We start from the raw sequence: 23,829 nt of genomic DNA, 5'->3' as shown, positions 1-23,829 counted from the left end.
GGTAGGCATGTGGAGGTGAGAGTGGGAACTTTGAATGTTGGCACTATGACTGGTAAAGGGAGAGAGCTGGCTGACATGATAGAAAGAAGAAAGGTAGGCATACTGTGTGTGCAAGAGACCAGGTGGAAGGGGAGTAAGGCCAGGAGTATCGGAGGTGGGTTCAAACTCTTCTACCATGGTGTGAATGGGAGGAGTAATGGGGTAGAGGTAATTCTGAAGGAAGAGTATGTCAAGAGCGTGCTGGAGGTGAAGAGAGTGTCAGACAGAGTGATGAGTATGAAGCTGGAAATTGAAGGTTTATTGCTGAATGTTATCAGCGCATATGCCCCGCAAGTTGGGTGCGAGATGGATGAAAAAGAAGAATTCTGGAGTGAGTTGGACGACATGGTGGAGAGGGTACCCAAGGAGGAGAGAGTGGTGATTGGAGCGGACTTCAATGGACATGTTGGTGAAGGGAACAGAGGTGATGAGGTGATGGAAAGGTATGGTGTCAAGGAGAGAAATGTGGAAGGACAGATGGTGGTCGATTTTGCAAAAAGGATGGAAATGGCTGTGGTGAATACATATTTCAAGAAGAGGGAGGAACACAGGGTGACATACAAGAGTGGAGGAAAGTGCACACAGGTGGACTATATCTTATGTAGAAGGCGCCATCTAAAAGGGATTGGAGACTGCAAGGTGGTGACAGGGAGAACGTAGCTAGGCAGCATCGGATGGTGGTCTGTAGGATGACTTTGGAGACCAAGAAGAGGAAGCGAGTGAAGACACAGCCAAAGATCAAATGGTGGAAGTTGAAGAAGGAAGACTGTTGCGTGGAGTTCAGGCAGGAGTTAAGACAGGCACTGGGTGGTAGTGAAGAGTTGCCAGATGGCTGGACAACCACTGCAGAAATAGTGAGGGAGACAGCTAGGAAGGTACTTGGTGTGTCATCAGGACAGAGGAAGGAAGACAAGGAGACTTGGTGGTGGAATGAGGAAGTACAGCAAATTATACAGAGGAAAAGGTTGGCAAAGAAGAAGTGGGATAGTAAGAGAGATGAAGAAAGTAGACAGGAGTACAAGGAGATGCAGCATAAAGCAAAGAGAGAGGTGGCAAAGGCAAAGGAAAAGTTATATGGTGAGTTGTATGACAGGTTAGACACTAAGGAAGGAGAAAAGGACTTGTACCGATTGGCTAGACAGAGGGACCAAGCTGCAAAGGATGTGCAGCAAATTAGGGCGATCAAGGATAGAGATGGAAATGTGCTGACAAGCGAGGAGAGTGTGCTAAGAAGGTGGAAGGAATACTTTGAGGGGCTGATGAATGAAGACAATGAGAGAGAGAGAAGGTTGGATGATGTAGGGATAGTGAATCAGGAAGTTCAGTGGATCAACAAGGAGGAAGTGAGGGCAGCTATGAAGAGGATGAAGAGTGGAAAGGCAGTTGGTCTTGATGACATAACTGTGGAGGCATGGAGATGTTTAGGAGAGATGGCAGTGGAGTTTTTAACTAGATTGTTTAACACAATCCTGGAAAGTGAGAGGATGCCTGAGGAGTGGAGAAGAAGCATACTGGTACCGATTTTCAAGAACAAGGGCGATGTGCAGAACTGTAACAACTACAGAGGTATTCAGTTGATCAGCCACAGCATGAAGATTTGGGAAAGAGTAATAGAAGCTAGGTTAAGAGGAGAGGTGATGATCAGCGAGCTGCAGTATGGGTTCATGCCACGAAAGAGCACCACAGATGCGATGTTTGCTTTGAGAATGTTGATTGAGAAGTATAGAGAAGGCCAGAAAGAGTTGCATTGTGTCTTTGTAGATTTAGAGAAAGATTATGACAGAGTGCCGAGAGAGGAGGTGTGGTATTGTATGAGGAAGTCAGGAGTTGCGGAGAAGTATGTAGGAGTGGTGCAGGATACGTATGAGGGAAGTGTGACAATGGTGAGGTGTGCGGTTGGAATGACAGATGGGTTCAAGGTGGAGGTGGGATTACATCAAGGATCAGTTCTGAGCCCTTTCTTGTTTGCAGTGGTGATGGACAGGTTGATGGACGAGATCAGGCAGGAGTCTCTGTGGACGATGATGTTCGCGGATGACATTGTGATCTGTAGCGAGAGTAGGGTGCAGGTTGAGGAGAGCCTGGAGAGGTGGAGGTATGCACTGGAGAGAAGAGGAATGAAAGTCAGTAGGAGCAAGACGGAATACTTATGCGTGAATGAGAGAGAGGACAGTGGAATGGTCAGGATGCAAGGAGCGGAGGTGACAAAGGCATATGAGTTTAAATACTTGGGGTCAACTGTCCAAAGTAACGGGGAGTGCCGTAGAGAGGTGAAAAAGAGAGTGCAGGCAGGGTGGAGTGGGTGGAGAAGTGTGTCAGGAGTGATTTGTGACAGAAGGGTACCAGCAAGAGTTAAAGGGAAAGTTTACAAGATGGTTGTGAGACCAGCTATGTTATATGGTTTGGAGACAGTGGCACTGACGAAAAGACAGGAGGTGGAGCTGGAGGTGGCAGAGTTGAAGATGCTAAGATTTTCACTGGGAGTAACGAAGAAGGACAGGATTAGGAACGATTATATTAGAGGGACCGCTCAGGTTGGACGGTTTGGAGACAAAGCAAGAGAGGCAAGATTGAGATGGCTTGGACATGTGTGGAGGAGAGACGCTGAGTATATTGGGAGAAGGATGCTGAATATGGAGCTGCCAGGGAAGAGGAGAAGAGGAAGGCCAAAGAGGAGGTTTATGGATGTGGTGAGGGAAGACATGCAGGTGGCTGTTGTGACAGAGGAAGATGCAGAAGACAGGAGGAAATGGTAACGGATGAGCCGCTGTGGCGACCCCTAACGGGAGCAGCCGAAAGTAGTAGTAGTAGAGACAAGCTTCAGGCTTAAGAAAAAAAAGCGATTAATCGCAATTAAGCACAACAAATTATGCGATTAGTTAATTTATTGATCAACAGCCCTAATATCTGTGTGGACTATCTCTGCCACTTCCTATCTTATCCCAACATGTTCCAGTCCTGTGTTGCTAACAAGTTGATGGTTGTACACTTGCGGATCTGTGTACTCACCTACTCTCCACCAACCAGCTGTCAGCCTGCTTGTTTGCTAGCGATCCACTGGTGTACTCAACAAACTGTGGATTATCCACTCTAGTACACCCCAACCACAGTGTTCTCTGCTACGATTTCAGGACTATCCCCGCTCTCTCTTTTGGGCTGGGGCTAGGTTCCTCCTCCCCGGCACCCAGCTTCAGTGGCTAGCTGGTGCTCCTCTGTTGTTAAAATGGTGCTCGATACATCAACCTCAACCACCACATCCAAACTGCCTCCCTGACATTACATCTCTCAGACTCTTGCATCGCCCCCCTATGTCCATAGGGCCTCCCAATGTAAGTTATTTACTCGGATCATGATATTCCATCTGTACTGTCTGACAGATGTTCTATCGCACTGTGATGTCGACATCATCACAACAGTGATGACAATGTCAGCCACTCCTCCTACATCACCTGCATCAGCATCTATAAACAACACTGCAATGTTCATGCTACTGAACACTTGCTCCCTAAACAAGGAAGCACATGAAACGTACCATTACGTTCAGGAATATCAAGACAGTGAGTGCACCAGACCTGACTAACATGATAGCGACCCATATGGCCTCAGATCCTCCTGAAACCACGGTGGATGGCCTGGTAGCCCAGTACAATGCAGCCTTATCCTGCAGCCTTGACTCTCTTGCCCCCCTCAAAAGCCTGTACTGTCTCCTTCTCCCATCCTGCCCCCTGGGTCACCACCAAATTTCACACCATGAAGGCCACCAGTTGTCAAATGATGAGGCTCTGTAAAAGGCACAGCTTCACTGTCCTTCCTGAGGCCTTAAAAGTTCACGTGAAGAACTATGAAGAAGCTCTCTCCCAGACCAAGATGCAATATTATTCCACTCTCATTGGCAACTAGCAAAACCACCCTAGAATGTTGCTCTCCACCATCAACTGGCCATTTCGCCCCTTTGATGCCCCCACCCTTCAGGTTCCCCCGACCTCTGTTCCAAGTACCTTCTTCAAGGCCAAAGGGGATTCTATCCAACAGCAGCTTCTGGTGCCTTCCCCTCCCCTCCACATGCACCTCAGCCACAGGGCACTGCTCCCCCTGCTGTGTGCCTACCTCAGTGTTGCCTATTCTCCTTCTCCCCCATGGATCTTCCTCAAGTTGCTAAGTTGGTCATCATGGCCAAGGCCTCCACCTGTTCCCTGGATCCAATGCCCACAGCCCTGATCAAGGCATGTCTACCTTCCCTCTGCTACATCATGGTGGACATTAAACAACTCCACTCTGGAACCTGGCACAGTACACTCCAGCTTCAAAATGGCCACAGTCACCCCCTATCCTCAATAAGCCAGGTCTGGACCCAGATGACCTCACCAACTACCGGCCGATCTCCAACCTTCCTTTTCTCAGTAAAATCCTGAAAAGAGCAGCTTCTGCCCAACTCCATCAGCACATGTCCAACCATGATCTCAATGAAGCCTTTCAATCTGCTTTTAAAGCACACCACAGCACAGACACCGCCCTAATCAAAATCACCAATGACCTCCTCATCGCTGCTGATTCTGGCTACATCAGCATTCTCATCCTCCTGGACCTCTCTGCAGCCTTCAACACTGTTTCCCACATGATTCTCCTCAACCATTTATCTGAATACATAGGCCTCACCACTGCAACTCTCTTCTGGTCCCAGTCATATCTCTACAAAAGGAAACAGTTTATCACTATCAGAGACTCTAGATCCACCCCAGCCCCAGTCAACCAAGGCATGCCCCAAGGCTCTGTGCTTGGAGCCCTCCTCTTTACCATCTACATGCCCCCCTTGGTAAGATCATCCACCACCATAGTTTAAACTTCCACTGCTATGTTGATGACACGCAGCTGTATCTCAGCACTAAATCATCCACTCAGCTCCTCCCATAATCCCTTGTCAACTGCCTGTACCAAATAAAAATTTGGATGTCATCAAATCTACTTAAGCTAAATAGCAATAAGACAGAGCTCATGGTTGTGGCTTCCAAGGTGCTGCTCTGGAAGGTTGGAGATCTTCTTGGCATGGACAGCTGCCCATCCCCATAAGTCCGCAAACTGGGTGTTATTCTGGATTCCACACTCTCATTCCAGTCACATATAAAATCCACCACTGAATCTGCTTCCTTTCACCTCAAAACCATCTCCAGACTCTGGCCATCACTTGGCAGAGACGCTCATCCATGCCTTCATCAACTCTCGTCTGGATGACAGAAATGGAGTCCTGTCTGGAATACCCAGCAAAGCCCTGGACATGCTTCAGTATGTGCAGAACTCAGCTGCCAGGGTTCTCACCCACCCACATCCCTAGAAGCACTTCAACCCCACCCTCATCCACCTTCACTGGCTTCCGGTCAAGTCCTGCCTTTCCTTAAAACTCTCCTCCTCACCTACAAATCCCTCCATGCCCTTGCCCCCCACTACCTACCTGAACTCCTCCACCGCTATAGTCTATCCCGGAATCTACTGTCTGCAGACACAAGCCTGCTTTCCATCCCCCACACCAGCCTGTGGACTTTTGGGGACAGAGCCTTCAGTGTGGCAGCCCCCACCATTTGGAACTCTCTCCCAGCAGAGATCTGCAACACTGCTTCCTTGGACACTTTTAAAAAACTTCTGAAAACTCACCTGTTCACCTAGGCCTATGGTCTCTGGCCAGTTCCATCATCCCTGGCAATTTTGCTATTTTTATTTTCTGTTCTTGTATTATTTTTGTCTGCTGCACTAAGTGTTATGCGTCCTTGAATCCCTTGAAAAGTACTATATAAATGATTGTTGTTGTAAATGCCCCCCCCCCCCCTAATTTCAGGTACTTTACATCTTCTCGCAGATGGATGGAGCTGAAAATTCAGCTGACAGCGGACATGACTTGTTGTAAACCTTATCTGCCTTATTTATAGGTGAGAGAGGTACAATTAAAACATGATTAGGGAATATAATATACAGCTAGAAAAAAAAGAGAAGGCTATATCAACATCACGCTGTCCTGACAGAGAGAGATAGCCCGTGGACACTAACACACAGGGTCAGATGTGAGCTCATCCCACCTTGGGTGGACTGGAGGGTAGGTGTGTGTGTGTGTGTGTGTTGGGGGGTAAGGTAAATCTACATAAGAGTCAGTGGTTGGGGTCACAGTATATCTGAAGCGGAACCAATCTCCCCCCTCATCCGCTCTCACCCCTTCATCATCATCATCATCATCATCATCTCAACACCCCCCCCTGTTTCCTCTGCCGCTTTTCTGTGGTTTGCTTCTATCAGTGCCCTCCCTGGGGCATCTCTCGCTCTGGGAGGGGAGTTTAGTCATTATCATTATGAAATTACCGTCTCCCTCCGTTTGCCTGTGATTTTATGAGACCACCAAACGTCTCTATTTTTTTCTGTTTGTGTTTTTTTTCTCTTTTATTCTAAAGATAAATGTTGAAAAAAAAGAGACGGGCTACAATAATGAATTCTTTCTTCTCAGCAGAAAAATATCCCAGAGGAAGGTTGGAACCTAGAATTATCTTTCTCTCTCTCCGTCTCTCTCCCTCTCTCTCTCCCTCTATAGTGTGTTTGTGAAGATTGTTTAGCTTGTTGAGACAGCTGAGGCCACTCGTTTAAACATCATCAAGTGAGCACTAAACACAGACATAGACATGGACGGACACACACACACACACACACACACACACACACACACACAGAGCGATTCAGAGACAGGTCTCGATAAGTCTGGGAGTGTACATGTCGCTGTGTTTGAGTCTGTCATTAGAAAAAGCCCCAAAGTGTGTTCAGATGTCTGTTAACTATTACCACGAGCCGATCTGAACAAACACCGGCTGCCAATGACAACAAACTCTCCTGATAAACACAACTCGCAAGCCAAGCCAGCAATATGGGAGACACAGCTGTAGACACGCTGTATGAAAAAAAAAGAGGAAAAAATGATGTGAATCATATTGCGTAGATATCTGAATATACAAACAACAATACAGATTTAGGGGACATATAGGTGGAGACATCGCCAGGAATTCTTCCCATTTGAACTCCAACTCTGAACTGGACTATATGGAGTTTATGTGTAGTCCTTTTAATGTGCGTGCGTGTGTGTGTGTGTGTGTGTGTGTGTGTGTATGTAAGAGCTGCGTATGATGGGTGTGCACATTTCCAAGTTGGCTCTTATACCCTGCAGCTTTGTGTATCTCCTGTGTGCGTGTGTGCTTGTGTGTCTCGGCTCGTGATGGGACGCCGTGCCCCAGGAGGACCAAAGAAGTGATATGAAGATAACACCGAGGCCCACGTCAACAGGTCTGGCGTCCACCTTAACACCTGGGAACCAGCAGCACAAAACAGGAAGGCCTGGAGACCGGCTGTCCGTGAGGGTGCTGGGCACCACAACCATGACCCTCCACTGTGCTGCTGAAAACAAGCGCAGACTCAGAAAGAAGCAAGACACCAGAAACACCCAAACCACATCCTCAACCACTTCTTCACACCCTCACCCACACTGCCCCCACAATATGTGGCTCCAGGATTGGCCTCTACGCCCACCTGAAGACCCACAAGGACCTAGGAGGAAGACAGTCGAACCCAAGTGACCGCCGAAGATGATGATGATGATGGTGTGTGTGTGTGTGTGTGTGTGTGTGTCACATGTGCAAGTGTGAAGGGACCAGTTCTGTGCACTACAGGGGTTGCCTGGCCCACTGGGGGTGGCGAGCAGAACCGATGTTTACCCTCACCTCAACCCCATCCGCCACCCCGCCTCGCCCCACTGCACGTCCTGCACACATCAAGCCTGATCTCAGCCAACACAAAACACATTAGGTGCAAGGACTGGAGATTGTTATGGCCCTCTAGTGGAAGACAGTGACAGGAGGAGAGAGAGACAGCCGCTCGAGGAGGTGGGTCCTTCCGTTAGGAATTTCTTATATTATGAGAGCTGGGTGATGGGGGGGGGAGAGAATACAGTCTCATATATGGTCAATGAAATAACAAATGTTATTCCTCGAAAATCACCTACAGTGTAAATATCACAAATGATGTAGTTATGTGTGGGGCCGCCAGGGCTCACATTGGAATAGCTGACTCCCGGTCAGGGGCGGGACGGGAGTCAGAGAAACTTAGCTTCAGCAAGCAGGAAACAATGAAAAACGACTGGAATGATAATGATTTGAGAAGTTCAGTAAACATGAAAGAAATCTCTCTCTAGCTCTCCTTTATCTCCCTCCCTCTTGCCGTCTCCCTCCGAGGTTGAGAGTCGAGCGTCTTCATGTCACTTGTGGGGCACCAATCAGTGATTGATTGGTCTTATCTACTGCGCATTATCAACTGACCATCTGAAGGCCATCGATTTTTAAGGGCTCCATCTAAACATGCAGGTGAGCAATGTGAGAAAGAGACAAAGAAAAAAAAAACACGAGAATTTCGGAGGATGTCAGAGGGAACTTGGTCCTAGGTCTGTGAATGACCCTGCTGCTTTTAGTCTGAAAAGGTCAACCACTTCCCTTAATGTGTCTTTGGCCGAGTTCTGTGTTCTCTTTGAAGAGCTGCATCTGAGTGTCTGGTTCCTAGGAGGTCCCATATTAACTCGGCCATCAACAAAGACTGTTTGGTAAGAAGAGGATGAGGATGTCAGCTCGGGTCCAGATGTAAACCTCCTCTAGTAGCCCGGCTGACATCTGCACACGCAGTAAGGGGTCCACTGTGTGTACGTGATCTGATGACTAACAGAAATGTTGCTTCCCTCCCCCAAAATGTTGACATAAAACGCTCCTCTGGGAGGATGTGCTGGGTGTTGCAACACCAGTACATCGTTCCGTCACCCTGAGGCGTGTGTGTGTGTGTGTGTGTGTGGTGAGACTGATCAGAGTGTAATCACCTCTGACCTGCTGACTATGAGGGTTGTCTCACATTCCAACGCACAACAACAGGATCACACACACCAACACACTTGCACATGCATACTCATGCATAATGATAACATAGATACATGTACACCCACACACAAATGCACAAAAACACACACCAACACACACACACACACACACACACACTAACAAACAAACAACCATTATCTGTGCCGTTTTTGCACAACTGGTGAGTTTACATAACAGCTCTGATTGCTGCCGAGTACACGAAATAGTCCAATTATGGCAGCACTTCTGTCAAGGAGTGGATCTGCTCACTTACAAAGAGCTATTGAGCTGCCGGGCCTTTCATGTGGTGCCGCGTCAACATTCAACAAGATATCATTTCACAGGAATGAGATATGTAGGCTTTATATGAGCAAAAAGAAAGAAAACATTCTCATAAATTCTGGCAGGGCGAGAGTCTGTCCTGGCTTGTAAGCCCAGGAAAGGGGAGAAACTGAGAGAGAGAGAGAGAGAGAGAGAGAGAGAGAGAGAGCGAGGGAGCGAGAGGGAGAGAGAGAGAGGGAGGGAGTGAGAGGGAGAGAGAGAGAGCGAGAGGCCTCGTACTTGGCAGTGGGACAGGGATGGAGGGATCTTTTACATCACCCTCTTTTAATTCATCCCTTTATCCCAGGAAATAAAGTAGTGTGGGCAGGCGCTTCGCTGGGGAGTCACTGACAGTGTAGTCGGAGCGTGTCGGGAGGTAACGGCAGACGAGGAATCACTTTTACTGAGATGTTAGCAGTTTAAATACAGGGTACAGGTAGCCTATTACAACCGCGGTAGAGCGGCAGTAAAACTAAAGTCGTCTACTTCTTTTATTTATTTTGTACTTTGTGCAGTAAGAAAATTAATCATGAAGTGTGATGGTGCTGGACTGAGGTACCTGACAGTAAAGGGGGGTGAAGGAAGCACCCTTTATTATTTACTTGATGGTTTCTGAGTCTTAAGATTTGGAGTTTGAGCTTTTCTCTTTTTTTTAAAGTGGAGAAGCAGCAGCTTTGGTACATGCAGGTCTCTCGTGATGTGGATGGAGATGAAATATTGATGACCGCTGTTTGTCTACACACACACACACACACGTTTATATATCCTTGTGGGGACAAAATGCTTAAGTTCCAGTCTGAATTCTTCTCTCTAACCCCGAACCCTAAAATTAACCTTAAACCTGGCCCTCGCCCAGAAATAACACCTTTACTTGTAGGACCCAAACAAAAAAATGCCCTCCCCCCCACACACACACTTTTTCAGCATTTCTCCCTTGTTTCTATTCTTCCAGCACCAGTTGTCCCTCCATTCAAAGGTTCTGTTAACTTGCTTGACTCCCGTTCCCCGGAACCAAACGTTCATCTTTGCTCCATCCTCCCCCCCCCTCTCCTGCGACCCACACTGACCTCTCCATCGGGTTTCTGTCCGGTGGTCTGTACGGCGTTGCTGGCCAGGCTCGCAGACAGGTTCTGGGGCTGAAGAGCCGACAGCCTGTTCTTCAGCTCCAGGTTCTCCTTCCTCATCAGCTCCAGCTCCTCCATCCGAGCCCTGTCCTCCCGCTCCTTCTGCTCACGTAAACTCTCGATTACTCGCTCCTGAGATGCATAGAAAGAAGGGGGGGGGGGCGAGGGCCGGTGTTGGAGACAAACAGAGAAAGCAGAGACAAAGCAAAGAAGGATGAGACGGCTATCACTATGATTTGTATGGCATTGTCATGACACTGGCTGAGATTTAGGGACGGGATAAACCGGGAGATAAAATTGGTGTTTTGCCTCCTATTTTCAATACCCAAGAACACCATATTGTCAGGCATGCTGTATTTCTGTTTGTCTGCCTCATTGTTAAGACCGTCAATAAAGCTGTCTCTCTCTCTCTGTCTGTCTCACTGACTATAAAGGCCAACAGTGATGCTTCTGCAATGTGAAGTCAGAAACTCAAACTCAAACTCAAAGCCCATCATAAATAATACCATCATAAATAACAGCAGGCACACAGGGAGATCCCAGCCAAGTAGTACAGAGAGAGAGAGAGAGAGAGAGAGAGAGAGAGAGAGAGAGAGAGAGAGGGAGGGGTGAAGGGGAAAGGGAGTGAGAGAGATTTATTGAGAATGGATTGGAGAGTAGATCACTGCTAATCACTCCATCTTGCCGACTGATAAACGGAGCAGGAATGTTCGCGTCATAATTTTCTCTATTCTTCAACCTCCATCGGACGGTGAGCCGGGGATTTGGGTGCTGACCAGAGCCCAGGTGCACGCCACGGGCGGCGGGGCACACGAGGTGTGTGAACCGGCGAGAGCATGCTAAGACGGGTGCGTGTGTGTGTGTGTGTTTAGGTGTGGGCTGAAGTGATTATCAAGGTGTTTATACAGGTGTTTATTTAGGCACGGAGCACGACGGCTCAGCAGCCGGGCTTTACGACATGGCATCGCCGCGTGATTGGCAGCTTTAAACCCCTGGGCGATTGGACAAATACACCCCGCTAACTGGCCCTGGCACAGTACAGTACGGCACCGCGTGGTGGGAAGAAAGAGAGAGAGAGCGCAAGCGAGCGAGAGAGACCACACAGTTAATAGGTTCTGGGTATTTCCCCAACACCATGAAATATCTCTAGGATATTTGGGGCTTGGGGAGAGAAACCAGGAAGTGACAATAAAACTTCTCTCCATGAGACATCAGGGAGCAGACCACGCGTAAACACACTGGCGAGGGCAGGCATACACAACACAGACAGATAAGATGTACACACACGCGCAACTGTACACTCGTACCACACACACATACATGCGCTCACACATGTACCTGTACGTGCACACCTTGGCATGTGCTACGACACGCAGGCGCACACAGCAAGGTAAATGGGGCCCGGTACGGGCACGGCGCCCCGGCCTGCTAATTAGAACCACAGCACTTGCGGCTTGCGACTGGCTCCAAGAGCGGGGTTGTGTGACAGGGTGTGTGATTAGCAGCGCATACACTCACTCTTGTAAACACATTACACACACCCTGTGTTGACCACAAAGTCTGCGCGGCTCGCCAGCGCTCCCCTCATCACAGCTGAATTATACGCAGGCCGTATCAGAAGTGGTTTCTGGGTGGAGATGGGTCAGCGGAGAAAAGGGATTTACGGCATATTGTGCGATTATTCTATTCGTTTCAAAGTCGGCAAAAGCTACAAAAACTAATTTGGCCAATAAAGTATTGTTTTGTGTAAAAAAAAAAAAAGTCTCAAGTATCTCGACGCCTGAAACGTCTGCCAGCGTCACACTTACGCTAACGGACTAATTTCGGCGAGCACAAAGTAAACACTTTGTGATTGAATGATCCAAATGTGTAACTCAACTCAAGTCAAAGGAAATAAAATGTGTGGAAAACCTCAAGTCTCTTTGCCTCCTGAAAGGAACTGCACGCACACGCACGCACGCACACCCACACACACACACACACACACACACACACACACACACACGGCCAGATTCGCTATAACCTTTCTCGTCCGGTTCTACTTAGGATGTGTTGATTGACCTTCTTCCGTCAGGTCCGGACGCGAGTTTACACTTGGCAGGCCCGGGTGCAAGTCAAGTCAACCCCATGTATTGGATACACAAAAAGACGTGTATGGACACAAACAGATAAACAAGTGTGTGTGTTCACACCCCCACGCACGCACGCACACATACATGCACATGCACACATGTATGCATGCACACAACCCACGCAGTGCTAACCTCTGGCAGCCACTGTGAAGTGTGCAGTCCAGCTGGCTGTCCACATCTGTCCTGGTCGGGACCGCTTGTTTTACTGTAAACTGTTAACTAGCAACCATTTTTAGCCCGCGGTGCTAACAACCACGTAAACTCCACAACATCCCCCAGCCTGCTGCACCAACAACCATGTTTGCTAGCAACAACTTTTTGTTTCCGCACACAAACAAAGCCAAGCAACGCCAAATCAATTTCAGAATCAAACCCACGCCCTCCCAGGTGATGTAGCCCATGAGGTACAAGGCTGGTAGTGCACAGCACACATCTGTAAATCCTGGGGCGCCGTTTGAAAGCCTTCTGCAGCACCAAGCCAGCATCCTGTCATCACACAACCCCGTCACCATTCATGTAAATACATAAACACATCACTAACGGTTTGTGTGGGAAAAACTTCACATCTTTGAAAACCGGGATTCTTCGCTGGGATTCCAGCTATTCGGGTGAGTCGGATTTTCCACGTTCCCCGCAAGTGCCCCATTCACCTCTGAATTAAAAAAAAAAAAAAAAATCAATGGGATTCTTCTTTTTTTTTTTTTTTTTTTTTATTGGGTAAATGTCCCGCGTGGCGAAATGCGGTACAAATTACCGAAAACAAAAGGCCGCAGTGGCCCGGGAGGGGATTAATCTTTTAGAGTTAGTGGTGGCGGCGGCGGCAGCGGCAGCGGGCTAAATCACTGGTGCTGAGGTGAGGCTTTATGGAGACCAGCTGCTCCTTCGCTGTGCCAGAGAACAACAAATGCTGAACATTTACGACCAACATGGAGGCCATCCCCTCGCACACAGCCAGACACAGACGGTAACGCGGACCCAATGCCAGAAATGCTTACTGAACACACATGTGGGGGTGAGTTTAGTTCATCACGCCTCCAACACGGTAATTGTTCTCCGCCATGGTTTCGCAGTACCCAGTATCCGGTGCTTGTGAGTACAGTATTTAAACAGGCTGTGCAGGCCAGATGATCTGATTTAAGTCATGGAGATATGCTGCCCGCGCACTACGCTACTTGGGGGCCATATTCTACGACGCTCGCTCTATTGGCGCTTCCTGTCTTCTGTGAGATTTGTGCGTGCACGTCTCGCTTTATCTGTTAAACGTGCAAAACCTGCTCCTATTCACGCACCTTCAGTTGTGTAACTTTTGTGCCGCTCCTTCAACTTCTTTCAGGTCCTGCAAAGTATTTGCTGCATTCTCCCTGTTTCCACCCCCCGCCTCCCTTCATTCCTTAACACGATTCATCCCCCCCACGGCTACAGGTCCTTCCTTCCTTCCACCAGAGATGTGTCTGTAAGGCTGTTCCACGTTCCATCCCCCTGCCCCCCCCAAAAAAAACCCCATACTCCTCTCATTCTATAGATCATTTCCTCCCTCCACTCAGTACAGCTACAAGCAGGGTTTTAATCCTCTCTCTATCTTCACCTTCACCCTCCCTTCATCCAGTTCCTCCCCTTCTCCATCACTCTCTTTTTTTTTTTTCCTCAGACAGGACTTCCTCCAGTGTGGTCCGTGATTTGTAAATTACGAGACAGACAGACGGTTTGCAGAGACTCAGCTAGGTGGCATTTGTCAAAGACCAGCATGACCTCTAAGGTCTAAAACCAAGTTTCTGGTCTGAGCACTGGTCACAGGATCACTAAACCTCCACCACCATGTTGTCATGGTCTGAATGAGAGTCTTTTATGCAGCCAGAGACACAGATTAAAAATGCAGGATTCTTAAAACGAGACAAATATCATTATCCAATATCATCACCATTGATGACGCAGGCTAGAAACCCCGCCAATCGCAGATATTTGGCCTGTGTCTTGCCATCATAAGTTACTTAAAAACAGATATAACGGCAAGACAAAGCAAGATGAATTTTCTTGAAACACAATGAGACAATCTTGCTGAAAAGCCTCTTATTAAGACCGTTGATCATGTCGTACAGACAATGGGCCTAATTCATGTGCAGTTTACACACATAAATCTGTGACTAAACCCCGCGTTTGGAAGTTTCAAGCAAAACGTGTGGATTCATCAATTTGCTCTGACTTCAGTTTGTTCTTACTGCACGGAAAAAAGAAAAAATAACTGCCTCAGACCGCGCATATGTTTAAATCCTAAAGCCACAGTCTTGCAAAATGATGTAACTGAACTTTTTCCAAATGTAATCAGCATGTTAGAATCACATTTGTTAAAAACGGGTCAATGGTCGGTGTTTAAAGTTGTGAACAATCTGCACAAGTCACCGTAACAGCCAATTAAACATGGATCCATCCAAACTAGGAACACCAACTGGCTGTTGAAGTGTACATTGCCACGTGGGACTGACCTTTTGTTGTGTTTGAATTTACAACACAACACAGCAGATTTTGTAGAGCTGTTGAATTTTTAAAAACAAAAATAAATAATGAAAAGCGGTTCTTTACTAGCATATTTACACGACAGCTGTGGATCTGTTATTTTTATCAAACTGTTTAAGTACACAAACTTACATGCTGTACCTTTAACTTGCCAAGATGTTAGCTTCTATCTACCATCCAACCTATCGGTCTTTTCTGGTAGTGTCTCATCTCTAACCCAACACCACCACCATCCATCCATCATCCATCCCTCCATCTATCTCCATCTAGCCATCCATCTGTCCATCCCTTCCTTTGTGAAGACCCTTCTGGTTACAGGTCAATCCCTTGGATATCACCGCTCTCTCTCTTTATCAAATGGCTTTTCTGACAGAGGAGGTGCCCCCTTTCTCTCTCTCCCTTCATCCCTTCTTCACGTCCACATGGAGTACCTTTTCTGACAGCGCCTCCTCCAGCGTGGCCAGGGCGGTATCTGTGTTGCTCGAGTCGGTCTGAAGGCCTTTGACCCGCTCCCTGAGGCCGGCCAGCTGTTTGTCTTTATCTTTCAGCTGCTCCAGAAGGTTCTCAATCTGCACACAGAGAAGCAGAGACATACTAAAGAGGTTAGCTATCAAAGTAACAGGGGAAAAGCACGCTATAAACAAGTGATATCGAATGCTGAAATCCAGGATTTTCTCCATTAACAAATGGTTACTTTATCTCTCAGGGATCTCACTCTTTTCAGGGAACCATTTTCCAGGATTTTTCAAGGATATTCTCCATGACTTTTGCTTGGATTTACATGAGAGAGTTGCTGCTGACAGAACACTGGTGCAGTGGCAAACACGCACATGTTGGAAAAAAGACTGAAACGTGACGCCGACATGGCCATGACAAGCAATATGACTGTACAACAGTGCTCCCATATATTGTGATGTAGTTTGTAATACATCAGACTGTCTGTGTTAACTTTGGTCCCAGAATCCCTTTTTACAAGGGTGGGAACTGTTTACTCCTGAGCTGACGGCAAACCAGCCTCAATGGCTGCTACACCTGGTTTGTAGTCCTGCTACACCTGGTTTGTAGTTCTCACTGCTGGAGAGAGTGACAGATGAGGGAAATTACAGATTTCAGCTTTAATCTTGCGTTGTGGATACCTGTATACCATGTGTGTGAAGGTTTTCATTACAACCCAACATTACACCAGCTGACTCTGCTAAGTAGTCCTTCTCTGTGTGGTTGAAAGTGTGTTAACCAGTGAAACTGAGGTGGTGTAGTGTTTGGTTGGAAAGAAAACCCCCACAGAGTTCACATAGCTCTTTCACTGCTATAGACAGCTCCAGATTATGAGCTTCATAGTCGCAACAATCTAGAAAGTGAACTCACACACACATCATCTACCCAAACGCACGACTACAGAGACCAAGTGACACCAAGAGAAGACACCAATGGCCCACGCCACCACTCCTTCTTTGAGAAGATGAATCTAGACACTGAATAATGCGCTCAGCCTCTGGCTCCATTCCCCAATTTCCTGCAGTAATGTATCCCATCCGCCTGTCCTGGCATCTCAAAGATGAGCAGCAATGAAAAGCCTCCGTGGTAATGTTCGGTTAGGAGTAATTAGCGCATCACCAATGGTGAGAGACTCCTCCCTAGAGGACTTAACGGCGAGGCGTACACAGCACTGACTCTGGATCCTGAGAGCTTCCCATGTTCACCTCATCCTCTTGGATCCTTGAACCCATCTGATGAGACAACGTAAAAGGGGTTTGTTTTCTGGGGTCGGTTTTAGTGCTGCCCTGAGTGAATTTGGTCTATTGACTTTAGGGATTTCATCTCTCTGTCTGTCTGTCTATCTGCGGCTAAACCTCATGTCCTAAAGCGGCATCGTAATTGCCAGCTGTGCTGCTCAACAGGCTTTATCTGATGAATATCCACAGAACAAAACACACACAAACACACACACACGCACCCTCCCTCTCTCTCAAACAGATCGCTTCGGGATGTACCAAACAAAACACGAGCAGATGCAGTCGTGGTCGGACACTGCGATGCAGCGAGACAGCAGAGGTTTATCATTTGATCGCGGGGGGGGGGACATCACATCTGCTGACACACGTTGTTTTCAACCTTAACACGAGCGCTTTAAACAAATTAACCGTTAATCTTACACTGAGGAAGAGAAACCAGTTTGATAAACCTGAAGTCTTTTTGGACATCAGTACAGCAAAACACCTATTTTCTTTTTTGTTCCGTTCACCAACATGACACTTCTTCGGTGGTTTCCCACGTGCGGACAAGGCACCATTCACAAAGTGCTGCAAAGCATCAACATCACATTTGATCACAGCAGCCATTTTTTAGGACATTCTGAGAGCTTGTGTTCTACGAGAAGCGAATACTTATGCACTCAAAAGAATTCATTATTTAATGGACATGAGAAACCAATAAAGAACAAGGAAAACGCTTCAAGCCACCGAGAGACCACAATGTTGCTGAAATGGTGACAAGATTAGAAGGGAAAAAAAAGGAATGGAACGAGCCACATTCCAGTCATGGGTACATGGACAGATAATGTCCAAATCTCCACAGCTATTTCATAAATGAATCCAATTACACCACAGACTTTTGTGTTCCCCGCTCCCAGGAGGCAAAGCAGCGAGCTTTAAGGCAGCCATCTTGGTTTTATCTTTGGAGGGAAAGCAGCCAGGAACCCCTGGGTAGATCTTGATAGGTTAATGTCAGTGATTATGCCACCGAACCCAAAGCTCTGGTAGGTCAATCAACAGGCGACGGGGAAATTAACCCCCCTCGGGGAGTGATGGGAAAGCTTCACACTGCCAAAGCTAGACAGTTTTCCCAGTAATTCACACAACTGCCATGGGTGTGTTCGTTGGGTGTATGTGTGTGTGTGTGTGTGCACGGACGTGCATGTATTTCGTCTACCCTTAGAAGTGAGAAAGCCTGCAGACAAAAGCTGAACATTTTCCCTTCTTAAGAAGTTCACTTCCCAAAATGCGTCAGCCCTGTATTGACTACCAGCACTACTCCAGTTCATTTTCCATGTTTAAAAAAATTAATGATTGGTTCAATTATTCAAAACTGTATTTTTATGAGTTTGGTGATAAGGAAGAAAAGCACATGAGGCTCTTACTACTGACTGTGCAACAGAGTAATATGCCTTGCAGCGTCTAGCATGCCGTTTAAAAAGCAAAGTATTCAACACGGTTCAATGTGGCAATAACTACAACGACCATAATGCACTGTGTAAAGTGGTGTTTTCAAAGTGACCGAGAGACGCAGCGGACGTGCCGTGGCTGAAGCGGAGAGGTGATCACAAAAGCTTTGGTTTACATTGACAATGGCAGTAAACACTGCTTAAAATTGATGGCATTTTGATGTTATTTGTAAGTTGTCATTTTAAACTCAACAGCAGATTTTTTTTAAAAACAGTTTCGCTGGGGGCGTCCGGGTGGCGTGGTGGTCTATTCCGTTGCCCGCCAGCACGGGGATCATCGGCTCGAATCCCCGTGTTACCTCCGGCTTGGTCGGGCATCCCTACAGACACAATTGGCCATGTCTGCAGGTGGGAAGCCGGATGTGGGTATGTGTCCTGGTCACTGCACTAGCGCCTCCTCTGGTTGATCGGGGCGCCTGTTCAGGGAGGAGGAACCGGGGGGGGGGGATCCTCCCACGTGCAACGCCCCCCTGGTGAAGGTCCTCACTGTCAGGCGAAAAGAAGCGGCTGGTGACTCCACATGTATGGGAGGAGGCATAGTCTGCCGCCCTCCCCGGATCGGCAGAGGGGGTGGAGCAGCGACCGGAACGGCTCGAAAGAGTGGGGTGATTGGTTGGATACAATTGGGGGGAGAAAAAAGGGGAAAATCCAAAAAAAAAAAAAAAAACAAGTTTCACTGGTAATAGTCAAAATTAATTTTAAATTGCATTATTGATTACAGGTAGCTCCGGGGTTACGAACGCCCGAATTTACGAACCGACCTCCGTAAAGCCTCGTATTTAAAAAAAACAAAAACTGAGTTACACATAACGGTTCGTACTAATGAAGGGACAGACTACTTTGTGCGACACTCCAAACACTGTTTTAGGCGGGCTGTCAGCCCGAGGGAGAACAACGCCGCGCCATCGTCGCAATTTTAAGTCGGGCCATGTAAACGTTGTAACGTGGCCCAATCAATGCCCAGCTACAATCTCATCGAATTAACACAGACAGACACGCAGGCAGGCAGGCAGGCAGGCAGGCAGGCAGGCAGGCAGGCAGGCAGGCAGGCAGGCAGGCAGGCAGGCAGACAGACAGACAGACAGACAGACAGACAGACAGACAGACAGACAGACAGACAGACAGACAGACAGACAGACAGACAGACAGACAGACAGACAGACAGACAGGCCATAACACTTAAGTCTGGTTTCTTAGCCTGACTTATTGAGAAATGATTCAGAAACCATAATAACGTCAGTGTCAGTTGATTTGACCAAACAATGCCTCCCAGACAATGCCTTTTCTCATCTGAAAAACATCTCGAGACTACGCCCTGCTTCAACGCAACACCCCACACAAGTCTTTTAGTCAACGCTTTGGTCACATCACGCACTGACTACTGCAGTGTGATCTCGGCTAAAGGGGCCGACCCCCCAGTGAGTCTTTTGTAGTTTACAACTGTGTGCGTTTGCCCTCGTAATCATGGCTTCAGAGCTCCAATCTGACGCAAGTGACGGTGTTGCGTCGAAGAAAAGGTAAACGAATACGACTGAAATGAAGCGGAAATATAATAAAGCGCCCAGCGGTGAAACGAAGGTATTTTTCACTACCTGGAGAGGTGAGCCCTGAGCGGGCTTCGGGACAGCGGCAGGTGGGAGTGTTAAATGTAAGAAATGTTTATTTAAAAGTTTTTTATACCTTTACACACATTATCTCTCTCAATTACAAATAATGTACTGCAGTTACATTTATTATTATCATTGCACTATTATATGTATGATGTTTTAGGCAAAATATATATTATACTAGAAGAACCCCGCTACAATGTAGCGGTTTGGTTATCCACCCGTCTAAATCTCCCTCCTCTTCATCCTGCCAGCTAACCGCCTTCCCCCTGCCCCTAAACACCCCCCCACTCCAACTCCCTCCCCCCAAATGCTCAGAGTCATCTGAAATGCCGAGAAAAGTGGTTTTTAGCCATTTTTAGAAAATGCATATTTTGCATAATTATGCATAATTATTTCAATTTTCTATTTTTCTGGTCCTCTCTGGAACAATACCTACCACCTCCAAGAAAAATTAGGATCATAAGTGCATTTTTGCAAAAATGCATATATTTTGCATAATGCCAAAACATTTAAGTCCCAGAAATTTTTTTTATATAGGTAAAAAAAAATCAAAGATGCTCAGAATCATCTGAAATGCCGAGAAAAGTGGTTTTTTAGCCATTTTTAGACAAATGCATATTTTTCATATTTATGCATAATTATGCATAATTTTAATTTTCTGGGATTTTTCCCCTTACTCTCTGAGACAATACCTACCACCTCCAAAAAGAATTAGGATCATAAGTGCTTTAGTTTTCGGTCCCGCTATCTACACAAACACACACACACACTAACACCACACACACATCACGAAAATATATGAGTAGATACTAAGACAAACACTTGAGTACTTGACACTCGATGTGAACTGTACGTAACTGTTCTGACTTACATACATAGTCGACATAAGAACAGACTCAGAAACTCAACTCGTCTGTAACCCGGGGACTTCCTGTACGCCGTAATGCGGTCTTTCGTCAGTAATGTCGGACGTGTGATCTCGCATAGCCAGACCTCTCCATCGCGTCTGGAGAGGCATCGCGAGACCTCAGAAATCAGCCATTCGATTGGTTGTGAGGTTGAAAACGGTTGCCACCGGACACGCCTCTTCCGGTTTGTGTTCCGTTTGAGTAGAAACGTTTCCTTATTTATGTATCCTAGCTAGGCTAACAACAACAATAATAATAATAATGGATAATTGCTTTTATCTTCCTTTGTTGAAAAGAGTTGCCGCGAACACGGTGGAGTTTTTGCAGTTGTCACGTTATATGCGCCAAAGTTTGACGAGCAGGGGACAAGTAAATTGTTAGCAAGTTGTTAGCACACGGGTGACCGCCTCCGCCAGGCTACGCCTTCAGTTGTGGCAACCATAATTTGATTGGTTGTACAGCCCACTATGTCTCCGCCCTTTCCTCGCCGCCTTTTATGCTTGAATGTCTCCGGACTGATGTGGGAACTGTGGAGTTAAAGAAAACGCTGAACATGTAATATGAAGTGGAAAGAGGAAGGTTACAGGACAAAGTCCGAGAGGCGGGACGGGAGTGGAATCTGGTGGGGGTAACTGGGAACAGACGGAGAGGGAAAGGGGATTAAAATCACCAGGAAGGCACGCTACCTTTTTAAGTGACACAAGCTTGATGGGTAGAATTTAATAGGGTAAAATGACACGAAGTTACACACTCTTGTACAGTAGTGGCCGTATGCACCTTAAAGTAGTTTGCGACCTGCCAGTACACCGAGAGAAGAAGACGAAGACTGATGTGAGTTTGACAAGATGGAGGTCCGGCTACACCAGATTAGGAGAGATCTAGTACGGATATGGTGATATGACTGTCCAAACTTTGTTTTTTTTTGTGGTTGACATCTTTATGTTCACTAATATGTTTCTTTATGTTTGCATGTTCGAAATCCTGAAAAACAAACAAAAACACAAGAAGTTCACTTCCAAAGGATGATGGATTAGCATTAGCAATAATAGCATAACATGCATGAATCTGAGCAGGTTACACAAGACTGATGCCTAAACACACTTGTCTTCACAAGTGGCATATAAACGAGTAAATTACAAACCAACTAACATCTGATTCTGGCCTTTAAGATAAAAACACCTTGCGCTATACCTTTCAAACACACACATACACACACACACAAATAGCCTCGCGCCGAGTCCTTGCCGGTAGCACAGGGGCCCTGTTTCAGATGAAATTGAGCATGTCGCCTCTGGTCTTAGACAAATGATTACATTCTTTACCAGGCTTGGTTTGCTTTGGCCCGCTAGGACAAAATAACAACCGGCTGACGAAACATTTCGCCTCGCCGCACCGCCTTCCATTTAAATCGCTCAAAGAAAAATGTTAAACACGGTTTGAACCTTGAACCGATGGGACGAGAACGGGTCACGTGAATCACTGACACAGGAAAGAACACGCTCTCCGAAGAGAAATGCCTTTTGTGGACAGGCGATGTGGAGGGCAGCCGCAGGCTCTTCTGGAAGCCAGTGGGCCTCCCTTTCAGTAGCAGGTTTGTTATGATGAGGAGGACACAAGTCATTCACTCTATCTCTCCATGTACGCGCACACATACACACACACACACACACACACACACACAAGCATATGCTGTTATCATCAGATCCGGCACATATGTCATCCCACTCCCTGACCGCACACACCTCCTCTCAGCAGACCACCTAAGATAGCCAGCTACCACGTATGTGTCCATGAGCCAGGCACTGTGCTGTGTCTCAGCGTGGGCATGTCTGACCCGTTTTTAAAACCATGACGTCTGTCTCAGTCGTCTCCCACACACACACCACTGACCGCTGTTTACGTCCGTGCTGTTTTGACTGCGATAATTTTATCCACAAACTGATAGAAAAGAAACAGGTTCTCTTTCAAAAGCCGGACCCGTGATGACCAGTTACCCTCGGCTGACCTTCAGCCCCTCCGTTCTACCGACTGCAGTAGTTTTCCACTGCGACTACATCACAAACAGTGTCGAATGGTACTTGTAAGGCTGCAGCTGGCAGGGCGAAGTGAAATTTGGCAAAAAGAAAAATCGAAAAGAAGGGAACATTTGCCACACAACTGCCACGGTACGTCTACTTGAGGTCAAAATGTTTCAAAAAGTCAACAGCTCAATTCTGAAGCACCGCCGTGTCCCTGTTTCTATTCTCCATGGTCAACGGGATTTGAAATCCGCTAGGAAGAAAGTTGTTGCGTTGTGGTTTGCAAGCTGTGCAGAATGATCATGATCAAGACAAGCTGAGTCCTAATGTAATGCGAGAGAAGCTCGTGAAAGACTATCAGGCCCCGTTCATCTGGCTTAAAAGTCTTGATCTAAAAGCGGCTTGTTCCGGAGAGGAACCACAAACCCCAGCGACCCCTCTGCGTTTCATCCAAAGTCAGAACTGGAACCCGCTCCGGGTCCTCCCGAGGAGTCGTTTCTGCACAACACAAAGGGAGAACAGAGCAGACCGTGACCACCATAAAAATGCCATCATTTGTATTTTTAAAACTTTTTTGGACCAATAAAAATGCCAAACAATAATTGGCCGCCCTTCTTGAAAGGCGATTCATTTCTCTCCACTTGTCATCGCCTCTGAAAATATGACAGAGACAGCTGTAAAACCCGGAGACCCTGGCACCGACGCGCATGCGTCCGCGCACGTCTACGACACACACGCAAACGTGCGTCGCTGTGTGCACGCACACGTGCGCGAGCACACACACAGGGACAGGGACAACCACAAACTGAACAATATGTAGTAACATGGTGTACTTCCCCGGAGAAATCTAGGTCACACTCGAATACTGCCATTATGAAAGACTTCACATTGGAAAGATCAGAGAGCTACTTCCACTGCTCCACAATCACAAACTGTGGTCCAAGCAAGGAACGGACACCATTAAACTCGGACTTTTATATCGTGCCCATGAGAGCCTGTGTATGTGTGTGTGTGTGTGTGTGTGTGAG

The 23,829-nt window shown here is 47.1% G+C and overlaps 1 protein-coding gene across 1 annotated transcript in view; it reads right to left on the bottom strand.

Annotated features, from left to right (window-relative positions):
- LOC130108174 (ELKS/Rab6-interacting/CAST family member 1-like) overlaps positions 1–23,829 on the bottom strand; it is a 280,684-nt gene that overhangs the window by 119,578 nt on the left and 137,277 nt on the right. Inside the window, exons 8-9 of the mRNA XM_056275029.1 lie at positions 15,477–15,614; positions 10,346–10,534 (exon numbers count right to left, since the gene is read on the bottom strand). Coding sequence (XP_056131004.1) covers positions 10,346–10,534; positions 15,477–15,614 — 327 coding nt within the window. The remainder of the gene's footprint in view (positions 1–10,345; positions 10,535–15,476; positions 15,615–23,829) is intronic.

This window comes from Lampris incognitus, chromosome 2 (assembly GCF_029633865.1).
Source record: "Lampris incognitus isolate fLamInc1 chromosome 2, fLamInc1.hap2, whole genome shotgun sequence".
Classification (NCBI taxonomy): domain Eukaryota; kingdom Metazoa; phylum Chordata; class Actinopteri; order Lampriformes; family Lampridae; genus Lampris; species Lampris incognitus.
This window is presented reverse-complemented; position numbering and strand designations above follow the sequence as displayed.